At 51.0% G+C, this 14,423-nt stretch overlaps 1 protein-coding gene across 1 annotated transcript in view; it reads left to right on the top strand.

Moving 5' to 3' along the window:
- The window catches only part of STK32B (serine/threonine kinase 32B), a 331,012-nt gene that overhangs the window by 276,260 nt on the left and 40,329 nt on the right, over positions 1–14,423 (top strand). Inside the window, exon 6 of the mRNA XM_044767851.2 lies at positions 2,623–2,712. Coding sequence (XP_044623786.2) covers positions 2,623–2,712 — 90 coding nt within the window. The remainder of the gene's footprint in view (positions 1–2,622; positions 2,713–14,423) is intronic.

Consider the following 14,423-nt stretch of genomic DNA (forward strand, 5'->3'; position numbering starts at 1 on the left):
GGCTTTTACAATGACCCGTGGGGTATGATCTTATTATTGAAGGAGCAAACCAAAGTCCCGACACGTGTGGATGGAGGTTTGCGTAAGGACAGGGAGAAATAGTGGAGGAGCCAAGTGAATCAGCATGGTGACCCGGAGGGAGAGAACGTGGGAGAGTTGCAAGGAGTGACTCAAACACCTTTGTGTTCTTTGACTTATAATGAGCTGGCATTGCTTTCATAATGCAAATATTAAGATTTTTTAAGAGGGGGAGAAATAAAAGAAAACCGAATAAAAGCCATATTTGAAGCTTCCAGAATCCACTCCCGGTGGTGGCATGCCGCTGTGCTTGGAGGTGTAACAGGGGTGGGGTGCAGAAATGACTAAGATGTGCACACACTCTCGCACACCTCACAGTCAACGACAGGCGTGTGCACTGATTTATCAGTTAGCGATGGGGACTGGGATGGTGCAGGGGGTGGCCTGGCCCTGGCTGGAGAAGACGGAATTGCAGCCACGTTGGCAGAATACAAACACTGCTAAGGAGCCTCCCTGCTTCTTGTGTGCCAGCTCATTCTAACCATTTCATGTGTATTAACTCCCTGGCTCCTCCCAGAAGCCCTCTGAGATGGGCGTTTTGTAATCATTCATCCCCATTTCACAGATGAGGAAACTGAGGCCCAGGGAGATTAAGTTATTTGCCTAAGGTCACACAGCTAGTCACAACAAAGCTGAGAGCCAAACCAAGGCAGTCTGGCTCAGAGTCTGTGCACCCACCTACGGCACGGCACTGCCTCTCTGCAGATAGGACCACGGATGGCTGAATGGGAGGGACCCTCATCCCAGCCCCAGAGGCTGGAGCTGGCTGGGTGTGTTCTCGGGAGGCTACCTAGGTGGAAAGGTTCCCAGCAAAGGCCCGGCTGGGAGACGTGGGCTTCATCCACCAGCACCTGACGGGTGGTGTGGATCATCCCTAACGGAGCACCGCCTGTTGCGTCTCACCCGGGGGCACTGGACCGAGCGCCCGCGAGCAGCCAGCTCACACGTCAGTGCTGGCCGTCGAGCCCGAGATTGGGGATTTGCACGTGAAACAGCTGGGGCTTTTGCTGTCCACCATGGCTGATCCCATCAGGCTCGCCTCTCCCATGGGTGGGCCTCTCAGCAGGCCTCATTGCACCTGCTCTGGCAGGTGTCTGTCCGTCTCTTGGAGGTGCCCTCAAAGTGCCCCCAGCGTCGATTTTGTGTACGTCACCCACCTCTGTATTTAAGCCCCACCATCCCAAACACAGCTCTCAGGTGTGCTGAAAATCCAACCATTTTCACAGGATGTGCCGACAAGCAAATGGAAAGAAATGTGACAGCGTTTCTGTCTGACATTCAGGGGTCTCAGAGCTGTTTCTTTGTGTTCCAAACTCCCCAGAGAGCCATGCCTGGCCCTTCGGGATCCCCTCCCATCTCCCTCCCCTTCTTCCCTTCCTCTCCTTCCTCCTTTTCTCCCCCGCCTCCTTGTCTCCTTCCTTCTTCCCTGTCCCCCTTCCTTCTTCTCAGGTTTCCTGAACACCTGCCTGTAGGTGCCCCCGGCCTGTCCGTGGCCCACCTGCTGCCATTCCTTTAGGCTGGATGGCAGGTGGTCCCAACCCCCAGCCCCCTCCCCACTGAATTCACCGGGTATAGACGAGGGCCCCCACTGACCATGGCCGACAAACAGCAGAACAAGAGTGTCCACTGAGCCTGACAGTCCTGTCCCCTTGTCCCTGCGTCCCCTCTCCCGCCTCGGCCATGATCGGTTCTCCTGAGGGAAGGAGTCTGGGCTGACTGGTCTCATTTATTCACCAGGAGCTTTCACTCTCTGGGTCAGCGCCTCCAAACTTGAATCCACAAAGCCTTTAACATGCCATCGATACATTTGTTTATTATAAATAACATGCACACACCAACAAAAAATACATATTATAAAACTTGCACATAAAATAGACATTTCTTTTCACCTCACATATTTATGTGTGTGTGTGTGTGTATATATATATTTTGGTGAGAACATTTAGGTTCTACTCTCTTAGCAAATTTCAATTGTACAATACGGTGTTATCAGCTATAGTCGCTATCTTTTACGTTAGGTCCTCAGAGCTTACTCACCTTGTAGCTGGAAGTTTGTACCCTCTTCCAACCTCTCCCTATTCCCACCCCCTCCCCCCTGCCCCTGGCAACCACTTTTCAAGTTTCTGTTTCTATGAGTGTGACTCTTTTTTAGATTCCACATGTAAGTGATACCGTGCAGTATTTATCTTTCTGTCTGACTTATCTCACTCAGCATCGTGCCCACAAGGTCCATCCATGTAGGTGCAGACAGCAGGGTACCCTTCTTTCTCGTGGCAGATAATACGCCATCATGTAAACATACCACGCCTTCTTTATCCATCCATCCATTGAGGGACTCTTAGGTTGTTTCCGTATCTTGGCCACTATGATAATACTGCAAAAAATAACATTTTCAAGATATCAGATAAAATACTACTTTAAGTAGAAGTTCTGGTATTTTCTTCCTGCACCCCACTTTGCAGACCACAGCTTTAAATCAGACAAAGAACTAACCCAGCTGCCTGCAGCTCTTGCTAACTGGGTTTTCTGTTTCTCTCTTTCCAGGGCACGTCCACATCACAGACTTCAACATAGCGACAATCGTGAAAGGCACGGAAAAAGCTTCCTCCATGGCCGGGACCAAGCCCTACATGGGTGAGTGTTCCGGGCCCCTGTGGGGTGTGACCTGGCCTGGTTCCTCTCCTGCTGCATCCCCAGCCCCTACCCCCATGGCCCACCCCACCCTGGCCCCGGCGTTCCCAGGATGTGCCCTCTCACACCTCGGGTCTTCGTGCCAGCTCTCCTCCCCAGAACCGTCCCCTCCTGTGTTTTCTAGAGAATTCCTACCCATCCAGAAAGCTTGGCTCTGGCTTAGGGAAAAAGAAACAAACCAACCCTTTTTATCTTTTCTTTGAACTCCAGTAGCGTTACCAGAGTATAGCTTTCATGTTGGTGTTTGGGGTCTATATTTATGGGTACACTACATACAGCTTGATTTTTGTTTGGGACTTTTGATGGAAGTATCATTTTTTTGTAAGCTTTCTGTTCCTTCCCTTTAGTTTTCTTTGCTAAAGACGCCTGTTATCTGCATGCTGGGTCTTCTTTGCCAGTCTTCGGTATTTGTCATTCTCAAGTCTTTCTTATCTCTTCCTTCATGTATTTAAAATGTTTCTCATTTTTCTTTCTCTTTTTTTAAAGCATTATCTATTGTGTTTATTTGCTTTGTACTCTTTCTCATGAAGTATTATTTCTGAAATAATTTTCCCTTTGTTTCTAATTTTTTTCCTGAGTTCTCTTGCCTGACTTCTGAGTTTTTTTAATTCTAATTTGTGTTGTGCTTTCATGTCTTATATAATTTTCTCAATGCCTGTGTTAGTTATTAATTCTTAATGTCTATATTAGTTATCAATTGCTGTGTAACAAACCATGTCGGAACTCAGTGGCTTAGAATAATAGCGATGTGTTGTTTCTCCCAACTCTGCCGTTCGGCTGGGTGGTTCTGCTGGGCCGGGCTGGCCTCGCTCTTCCCACTGGTGGGTCAGTTGGGAGCTAGGCTCAGCCAGGACAGCAGAGAAACTCTTGGAAGATGCTTTGGTTCAGGGTAGCTTTTCTCTCTGAATAGACTTCCATCTTCTGTTGCTCTGGTGAAATGTCAGAATCTGAGGCAGCTTGCTCTCTGGGATTTCCCGGCTCAGTTCCACTTGCCTGATTTTTCTGGACCTTCTCTGTCTTTTGTCTGTGGAGTCCCTGTCCTGGTCAGTTTTGATTCCACTCCTGACACTTTCTCCTTGGGATCTTTCCTAGAGGGGAGCTCTGGCTGGACTGAGTAAAGAGGTCTTGTGTCCCGGACTGTCCAGCTCCTGCAGAATTTACTGAGGGCCCTTTTGCTCACCTGATATTGGACTGGACAAGCTCCTCCTGGTCTCAGCTGCTCTTCTCAGCCTGGCCAGCTGTGTCCCAGGACACGCCTGCCGGCTATTTTGGAGTTCTCTGTCCTCTGGTCCGTCGTATGCTGCCTTGTTTCTTCCCTGTGTTGCCTTCCGTATAGAAATCATTACCATGGAGTTCTTGTCACTGGTGGTGGTTTGTCCCCACCCACTAGATTTCGGGGTTTCTGGGGACAGCTTAGTTTCATAGCACATGTTGCCCACAGTCCTTGGTTTAGCTATTCATCTGCTCTATCGGTTTTTCGCTCTGTGTGGATTTGTGGAGATTCAAAAACTATGTCATCGTGTCCCCAGAGTCCACTCCTTGTGTCATTCATCTTGTCACACACATTAAATAAATGACGTTTGACAATCAATAAGGGTAAGGATAATACTTTTTGGTATTTCCTATGTGCCACACATTCAGCTGAGTGCTTACCACCCATAAGCTTATTTAACCCTCTCAAATGTGAAGCAGGAGCAAATATTCATTCCCACTTACAGCTGAGGAAATGGGCAGACAGAGGTTGGTGACTTGCCCAGGGCAACGTCGGTGGTGAGAGTCAGGCCCAGGTCAGGGTGAACCCCAGATGGTAGACACACGAGTGAGTCTGTTCACCTCGGAGGGTCCTCTTGGGATGCTGAGCACGTACCCCAATAAGGCTTTCACTGTTGATGATCTGTCTCCAATTCCTTTCCAGACGGATCCAGAGCTGGGGCAGGTCTGTCCACAGAGGTCACTGCCTTAAGCTTCAAGACCAAATGGGCAGGAGAACGGGAGTGGGGGAAGAAGGGAGGCCGCCTCCCCGGGTCCTGGGCCGTGCAGCGGGGTGGGTTCAGCCGTCTTCTCTGTGTGGGGAACACGGCAGGCGCAGCAGGTATGTGGCGCGGCAGGAGCGATGTGTTTGGTTGTGAGATGTCTGTGGGAACTTCACAATGGTCACATGTGCTCCGAGCATCCCCAGAGGGACGTGGGCTGGCTCTGTGGGTAGGGAGGTACCAGCACCGAGAGGCGGCAAAGCCGACGCAGTGACACATCCCCCAGGGAGGATGCGGGAGAGAGCCCGGTTCTGAGGCCAGGGGAATGGCTTCCCGAAGGGACGGGTGGGGGGTCGAAGGAGTCCTGGTCTCTAGAGGGAGAGCGGAGGGAGAGGCGGCGTGGCGGGAAGGGTCACCCGTTTGCAGCCACCTCCATAACCCTGTGAGTTAGTGCCGACCGCCATCAGGCTGGTGCAAGAAGCACAGAGCGCTCCAGGAAGGTGGATGCTGGGTCGCTGAGACATTCAAGACAGCATCGCACCAGCCCTGAGCTCGGCCCTGCTTTGCCACACGCGTGGCAGACCCTGCAGACACTTCACAGACTCCACTCGGACCTGCCTCGCCTCGTCCCCTGGCTCCCTACCCACATCTGAGGCGGCTCTGTCCTGCTCTCAGCCTCTAGGAAAGCAGACCAGGGGTGACCCAGCTGGCCACTCTCCACAGTGGCCCCTCCTTCAAAAGGGAAAAGAAAACCAACATGTATTGTGACCCCACTATAGTCTGTGATCATACTGAACCCTCAGAAGATCCGCGTGAGGTTTCTGCATCTCTCCATTTTATATATGAGGAACCTGAGGCCCAGAGAGGCCAATTAACCTCCCCAGAGTCACGTAGCTGGCAAGTGAAGGAGCCAGAATTTGAAGCCATGTCTATTTGGATCCAAAGTCCGTGCTTTTGCGTCTATATCAAGCTACCTTTTTGACACTGAGTTTCTGTGTCATAAAGCCGTATTTCTCAGACAAGAAAAACGTTTATTGTCCCAGCTGTATGTAGGATTCAGGCCTTCTGATGTCCTTCTAATTAGGGGAGCTTCGGTCCTGAATTAACAAGCAAATGCAGAGGAGAGATTTTCATGGGATTTGGAGGGCACACCGATGTGCCAAGTGGATCTATCTTCAGACACCGCGGGGGTTGATGGCACCGGGCAGTGGGAGTTTCGTGGCGAGGATGGGGTGCTGGAGAATGCACTCGGTGAAGCCATCCTGCGGCTCCCAGGGCTGTAAATTCCTGTGGTCAAGGGGCGGCTTTGCTGACCTCGTTCACTTGAGCTGTTCAGCTCAAAGGCTCGGTAACAAATTCCCAGAATGTTCCAAACACAGATTCGGGGGACGGGACGATGGGTGAGCTTCCAAAGGTCGCTCACGATGGATGATCTCAGAAGAAACATTTGCATAGAACTGAATTCTCATTAATTAAAAGAGCAGATGGAATTCACAGTCGGAGAAAACAATTCTCTCTGCAATTGGATTAGCAGTGAGAACGTTCGGCGGCTGCCCAGGGCTCCAGAGCGTGTGCACCTGAGGTGCAATGAGAGCTGAGCACTCAGTCAGCAAACGTTTATGGAGCAGTTAGGAGGCACAGGGCTGAGTCAGGCCCTGGCGCCCAGAGGTGAATAATGTTCTCCGGGGCCTCAGGGCTCCCTGTCTCGTGGGGCAGACGGATGTGTAGACGTAGATGGAAGCAGGTCACTGTCAAGACAGATTCCCGGAGAAGGCGACAGTCTGAGTTAGGCTGCTAGGGCATGCTCAGGGTTTGCCAGTCAGGCAGGGATAAGCAGAGGCGTTTCAGGCAGAGGCGACAGCCAGTGCAAAGGCACGGTGGTATGGAACAGCACAGTGTGTTGGGAGAACTCAGCAGTTCATTGTTTAGTAACTTCTAGAACAAGAGGAGGTGGGGACGGAGAGACGGGACAGGGCAGAGCACCAGGCCTTGACTGTCGGGGTAAAGGCCTAGGGAGCCGGCAGAGTTCAGTGCTAGAGATCGTCGTGATCAGACTCATGGGATCGGGCCCCATGTTGGCCTTGGAGAAACAAACGGGTCCCCAGGCTTGCCCGGAATGGGTCCAGAGGAAGTCTGGGCTTCAGCCCGGGGCAACCTGGAGTCTTCCACTTAGCGGCTGGGGGCCCTTGGGCGAATCTCATCACCTGACATAATGACATGAAGTGCGCAAGCCTGGTGAGCACTCAGGAAGTGTCGACTGCCAACCTCGGGACCCGACGGTGCCCTCATCTGAGAGACGGGATTACTGATGATGCACTCTGCCTTAGCAGGTGCTTTGTGAGGACTTGACGACGAGACTATAGAAAGTACAGAACACAATCCCGACAAAAGTAGATGCACAAAACCGGCAGCTGATATTATTATTGTGGTTGTTGTCATCGTTGTTATTTAGACGATTGATTATTTGGGATATGATTAGCACTGGGGATCCAGAGCCAAGTCTGGCATTCCCTTGCCTTATGGAGCTCACAGTCTAGGGAGGGAAGCAGACCCTAAACAAACCCTAATTCATTATAGGACCCTGGCTGGCCATGGGGGGGGCGCACTGGGGACCATGGGGCTGGTGCCCTGTCAGTACACCCCAAATGTCAGTTCCCTTTCCCGGGAGGCTGCAGCGAGCAAACAAGGACGCTTGTACTCCTTGTTGAAATGATCGTGAAGTGTGCCGTCCCCCGTCCCAGAGAAAGGGACAGAGTCAGCATCAGACCCAGGCCAGGGAGGCTCCAGTGCCCAATACCTTTCAGAGAACCTGCCAGGCACGTTCATCCATCCATTCATCCATCCATCCATTCATTCGACAGATTTATGGAGCACCGTCTATGTGCCAGGCAGTGTCCTATGGGCCAAAAACAGATGTGTGAACAGACAGACAATATTCCTGCCCTCATTCGTTTGGCTGTTTGTGAGGGACACAGTCACTTTAAAAATCATCAGCCCGATAACTATGTGGTTGAGATGTTAATTTTTGAGGGACAGTTTCCATGCAGTGAGGTGCACTCATTTCGCGTATAGTTCTGTCAAGTTGGACAAACATGCACAGTCCTCCAACCAGCATCGCAGCGAAGACACGGGGCTGCCCCATCACCTGCGAAACTCCCTCCTCCCCGCCCCTGGCAGCCAACAGCTGTGCCCTCCGCTCTAGATTCGCCTGTTCCAGAAAGTCCTGTAAACGCAGCCGTACTGTCTGCAGCCTTCCGGATCTGGCTTTTTTCACTTAGAAGGATGTATTTGAGATTTACCCGTGTTGTGACATGTAGAGTAATTACCAGGAGGTGGATCGCTGGGTCGAATGGCAAGTGTATGTTTAACTTTCTAAGCAGTTGACGAACTGCTTTCCGGGGTGGCTGGACCATTTTACAGGCCGGCACCATGTAGGGGTCCCTTGCTCTGCATCCTCCCAGGACCGGGTGTGGGCCTGTGGTGGTTGTTCTAGCCATTCTAAGAAAGACATAGGGGCTTTCATTTATGACTTCCTGATGGATAATGGTGTTGCACAGATTTTTATTTGCTCATTTGCCATCCAGATTCCTTCTCTGTGAAGTGTAAGAATAGATGAATTAGACTGGAGAGGTCAAAAAACCTTTGCTGAGGGAGTAGCTTTTCATCTGGGTCCTAAAGGATCAGCAAGTGTTGTTCAGTACAAAGGGTGGAAAAGCATTGCAGGGAGATGGAACTGCATTCACAGACCCCCTGAGGCAAAAGGAGCTTGTCACGTAGAAAGAACAAAAAGAAATCTAGAGAGACCTGAACCAAGAAAGCCAGGAGAATGAGCCTGGAGCAGGGCCAGATCACGCAGTGCCTGCACGCCACATCAAAGACTTTGGTTTCTGTATACGGCAAGTTCAGTGGGAAATTTTAAAGAACATTAATCGTCTTGGATAAACAGAGAATCTTGGAATCCTTTAAGAGAGTGGCACTATTTCAATGAGCTTTTCTACGAGTATAACGTGCTGTTTAGATGTTCATCCCCAGTTTCACCCAGTGATGCTGTAAAACGCACCGATTCTAACCCTGTGCTTCCAGTTGGAACATCATTCCTATGACAACTTCCAAAGGTCTTTTTTTAACCGACTCCTTTAATCTGGCACGTGTCACATGAAGCAGTGTTCTGGAGCTAGAGCGTCATTGATCTCTGCACCTCGTCAGAGCTGCTGTGTTTGCTCATCAGCCAGGGGCCCTCCCCTCCTCCTCCTCTTCCCATGCAGACGTGTGACGTCCTGTTGATCGACAGCTGAGCGGCGTCCTACGTGCTTTAATGAAACCAGCCTTCTGTCGCTATTGATGTTACTAGCATCCCCAGAAAGAGAGGAATTGTCAAACTGACGCAGCATTTTGCCTCATCACAAATTAATGTGAAAGCATGTGACTCCTGACTTCTGCCCAGCGAGAGAGCCAAAGAAATATAAATTACCCCGAGGGGTCCAGCCGGAGGCCAGGCATGCTGCTCGTCTCTGCTGTCCACTGTGTTTCGGCACACCTTAGCGCACAGACTTATGATGGAGCGCTCGAATCGTTGGGGAACGTGTCCAACAGGAGCTCTCTGAGCTGTGCTTTCATTCAAGTGTGCATTTCACTGCTCGGGCAATAAGGAATTGATACAGTAATAACACCCCATCTGTTGGGAACTTGCTATGTGTCACTGCCTGTACTAAATGTGTCACATATATTATCTCACTATGGGGTAGGGGCGCTTATTGTTCCAAAGAATCTGCGACTTACACAGGGGTTAAGGGCTTGCCCAGTGACAAGCAACCAGCAAAGGTAGCCACTGGGATGCGAAGCCAGGACTCTGTGACTTCAACTTCTTTGCAACTATGATGCCTTGAGCGTCTGCTTCTAGACCAGCTTCATGCTAATCCCTGAGGATCTGGGGCTGACTTAGTTACACCCCCGCCCTCAAGGAGCTCACAGCCCAGTGAGGAAGATGGATATGTATGCCATTAATTAAAATACAGCCTGATCAGTGGTGCAACGGAGGAACGGGCGAGGGTTTGGTGAAAAACCAGAACATAGATGGATGTACTTGGCCAGGAGCAGGGAAGAGAGAGAATGAAGGAACAGCAAGGGATTCGATGAACATTCCTTATGGAGAGTGAAATTTGGTCTGGGTTTTGAAGTATGACTAGGAGTTCATGAGTATGAAAAACAGGGTAAGGATTCTCAGGCAAGTCACAGAAGATTAAAAATAAAGTGTGTCCTGTTCTTTAAAGTTGGCACAATGTGGGTGATAAAGACAGTGGCCGAATATGAGGCTGTGAGGGAGGTTGGAGCCTGTTTTCAGGAAGTTTTCATGCTAAGGAGTTTGAACTTTATTCTACAGTAAATAGAGAAACTTGGGATGATTTTAGTTAAGTGATTTGAACATGTGAATAGTAACAATACAACAACAATATTAGAGAGCATTCATTGAGCGCTTAATAAATATGTGCAGAACTTCGCTTTCTCTTTACAACATCAGGCAGCGGAGATTGTTATTCCTTTTTACAGATGAGGGAAACCGAGGTACAAATAAGAGCTTAAGTAGCTTGCCCGAGGCCATCGTGCCAGTGAGCCTGGAGAAGGGGCAGTTGGAGAGGGAGGAGTTGGCGTGAGTGTGCAGTGCCCATGGGACCTCTAGGTGGAGGTGTCCAGGAGGCGGGGGCTGCACAGACCTGGCCCTTCTGCCAGCCGGGACGTGCAAGCTGGAGACAGTCTTGCCATGAAGAAAGGATCAGTGGGCAGGAGACCTGGCTCCAGTCCCAGCTGGGCTGGACGTCGCTGACCTCCTCCAACAGGCTTCAGCTTCCTCCTCTGTAAAATGTAGGGGAGGAGGGCCTTACCTCGAAGGTCCCCTCTGGGCTGAAATGTGGTAATTCTATGTTCCCAGTCAAGAAGGCGGCAGCTCCTGTCGAAACAGATGCTGGCAGCCCGTCAGCTCTTCGGCCAGCCATTGAATAGCATGTCACGCTCCACTGCAGCTACCGAAACCTTCAGCAATATCCACGGAGCTGATGCAGTGGGGTAATAATTATAACTGAGGAGGTGATTGCACTTCCTTCGTATTTTTGGTCTGATGCAGAAGTGCGCTCTGCGTGGTTAGCGCAGGGCAGCAAGTCTCACCAAATGCGTGTTTACATTTCCGAGGGACGAGAAGGGCCATCTCTTTCAGTTGATGCCCCACGTTCCTGCTTTTCTGGAAGGCCAATTATGGGATACCCCTTGGAATCAAGACTGATTGTCCATGGAAAACCTGCTTTGGCAGAATTTCCCCACCGCTGGTAGAGATGGTTAGTGGGAGGTGAGGCTGGTCTTTCCACGCTGCTGGGCAGTGGTTGGCAAGCGGCTGTAGGCTCCATGGCGTCCAGTGCCCGCCCGCCCACTGTGTTTATCTGTGCCTCACGAATACCCACGGAGTGTGCTGGTGTGCTCGGCACTGTGAAAGATCCTGGGACGTCGCAGGGAAGCAGACAGGCGCTGTCAGGACGCGATTCCAGAGCCGCTTTCCATAGGATTTTAAATCATTTTTATTAATGTGCCTGTGAATGGTGAGCCACTTATTTTTTTTTTTCTTGGGTTACGTCAAACCCCTAATTTCCTCAAATGTAGATTTCCTGGATCTTCATAAATACTGTTTTTTTTTTATTTTGGTTCCAATTGAATGAGCAGATTTAACACGATGACTTTGTAGATATTTTGGAATATGAAACATATAAACTGTATATTTTATAGATACATATTATAACATTATTTTTGTTTTCAGCATAAACATAAAGATGGTATAAATTGGTGGAAGGTGTTCGAATTTTGAAGGAGACAGAGCAAGGTTGTGATCGTCCTTCTGGGTGACCGTGGAGAGTAGGGGAGGCCTGGGTCGCATGAGGCTCTGAGCCTCAGGAGCTGTGTCGCCTGGGCGTGTTACTTCACCTCTTCAAGCCTCAGCTTCCTAAAATGGAGATAATAGCACCCACATCACAGGGTCCTTCTGAGGATAAAATGAGATGATGCACGTGAGACCACAGTCAGTGCTCCGTGGATGTTGGCTCTCCTGAGGAGTGAGTAATGTATGTAAAAAGCCTGGAAGGACTTCTGGCATGTGCTGGATGCTCAGTCAATGGCCACATTAATGTTGCAACTCTCGGTGCCATAAAGGACACCGCTGCTCATGTAATAAAGGAACGGCTGGTTACACACTGGGCTGATGGTTGTCTGAACCACATTCCAGTCTAGGCTCTTCCCCTCGCTGTCCCCACGGCCCTGAACATGCCCCTTTACCCCTCTGTGCCTCAGTTTCTCCATCTGTGGCTTAGGGTGCTTCGAGGAGAGGTGTGGTTAATATATGAAGGAATCTTTGTTCCCTGGAAAGCTCTACACAACTGTTTGTGCGTGATGACGATTGTTATCGTTGGCATTTCCAAAGCCGCAGATAGTCTCAGGGTTGGCCCTTCCCCCCACCAGGGCATTGCAAGGAGTTTTGGTTGGGTTTTATTTTTCTGGAAGGCCTTGGGGAGTTCTATTCATCCATAATGCAAGCAGAGGTACCCAGATCTTGGACCCTGGACATCTTCTCTGGGCGTAGCCATAGCCGACTCTGATTATCTGCTTGGTTTGTCGTTTGCTGTCCTGGGGAGCCAGGGCTCCCCTTTGAGGGGTGCTGTCATTGCTCACTGTGCTCCAGGGAGCCCTCAGTCCTGGCCTTGACAGCATTGGCCCACAGCATCCCAGTTTCTTCCTCAGCCAGACGCAGCAGCAGCTCCGATTCCGTGTCGCTGTGCAGATCAAATGAGTTAAGACTTGCTAAACTCTTAAGACAGGGTTTGTTGGTCCACGGCAGATGCTCCATAAAGATTAGCTATCTTTATTAGCAGTGTGTTAAGAGCTTAGAACAGTGCTTGGCATACAGCAAAGGCCGTGTAAGTGTTTGCTGTTTTTATGATGATCGTTCATTTATTTAGTCAATCAACAAACCTTTCCCACATGTCTTCTTCATGCCAGGCAAGTCACGGGGCCCGCAGGGAGCTCAGAGTCTAGCAAAAAGCAGACCAGTAAGTAAAACCGCAGCAGGAGGCGGGACTATTGTGACCAAGAGATGCCTGGGGAAGGTGGGACGGAGAGGAAGCCCTCTAGGGTTGGGGACGATAAGAAAACAGTAATAGCAGAGCTGTATTTTGAGGAGTATTTGACACGTGTAAAGAGCCGTGCAGAGTGTCTAGCTCCCTGGACGAGAGAACTCTGGAGCCACACCTTTTGTGAGAGAGCCCCATGAATTAGGGGAGAGAGCAAGAGACAGACAGGGTGTTCTAGAAACAGCAAGCAGCATGAGCTGCTGGAGCCCACAGTGACCGTGGGCAAGCCCGGGGGCACAGGTCAGCCTGGGAGACCTACAGGCAGGTGCTCAAGGGCTGAGGGCCAGACGACACCATTTGGACTCCCCCTCTAGGGCACACAGGTTTCCAGCCCTAGTACCTGCCTGTAGGATTCCACTGAAAAATCACAAAAATTCCACGATCAAGTCAAATAAATTTCCAGGCCATGCTTGCTATTGAGTCAGGCCCCTTCGAGAGTCAGGAAAGTTCATTAGCACATTAACGGCTCTGAGAAGTCCTGCAGGAAAGCATGTGGTTGAACCTCGTCATTTCCCAGACATGATTGACCTCAGAATCCTTCCTCCTCCAGAGTCAACAGCCTCACACAGAGCGGGTGGCATTCCCGGGAACAGGCTGTGAAACAGCCATGGTGAGAGGACAGCTTTCAGCAGGGCACTGCGTGGTCTGAGTCGCGTATCAGAAAGCTAGCTCCTTCATCAGAGCAAGAAGGACACACTGGTGAGGGCGACTCCGGAGGCCAGAGGGCTGGTTGGGAAGCAGGTGACAGGGAGAAAGATGGGGATGTGAGGAGGGGCCGGATGTCAGCAAAGAGGAGGAAGGGGTCACAAGAGCTATAGGTGGGCAGACTCATCCAGCCTTGGCGGCTGAGTTGAACTGCGCCAAGAATGGGAACCCCTGGAACCTGCCAGCCAGGACCAGGAGTTCCAGCCTTGGCCCCAGAGTTGATGGGTGCGTGGCCGAGGCAAGCCACTCTTGCCCCTCAAGCCCAGTGGCCAGTTCTGACGCAGAGGGGACAATGACAAGCTGGTTTCCAAGGGACCCTTCACCGCTGCCGTGCTGACACTCCGAGAGGCCATGAACCGTCTCTACTTCTGAGGCAGACAAGCAAGGAGCTGGACCAGCTCTGTGGTGTCACGTGTGACAGAGCCAATGGACATGCATTTATTAAGTGCCTACTGTGTACTTGGCTGAGCGCCGGGCCCTGGGAGGGAAGGAAGGAAGGACCAGTCCTCGGGTTGGCAGTCTCCTCAGTAAAGGAGCAAAGACTTGGGAGTCAGCCCAGCGAGAACGGCTGACCCCAGGTCTGCCCCACCACTGGATGGTCTGGAGCAACTTCCTCCCTGCTCCCCTGGGGCTGCACAACAGACGACACAAACGTGGCGACTTGAAACAATACAAATGCGTTCTCTCACAATCCTGGAGGCCAGAAGTTCAATATCACGGGGTCTGCAGGGCCGAGCTCCCTCGGAAGGCGCTGGGGCAGGGTCCTTCCTGCCCCTTCCCCCTCCTGGTGACTCCAGGCGTCCCTGGGCTCACG

Source organism: Equus asinus, chromosome 3, assembly GCF_041296235.1.
Source record: "Equus asinus isolate D_3611 breed Donkey chromosome 3, EquAss-T2T_v2, whole genome shotgun sequence".
NCBI lineage: Eukaryota > Metazoa > Chordata > Mammalia > Perissodactyla > Equidae > Equus > Equus asinus.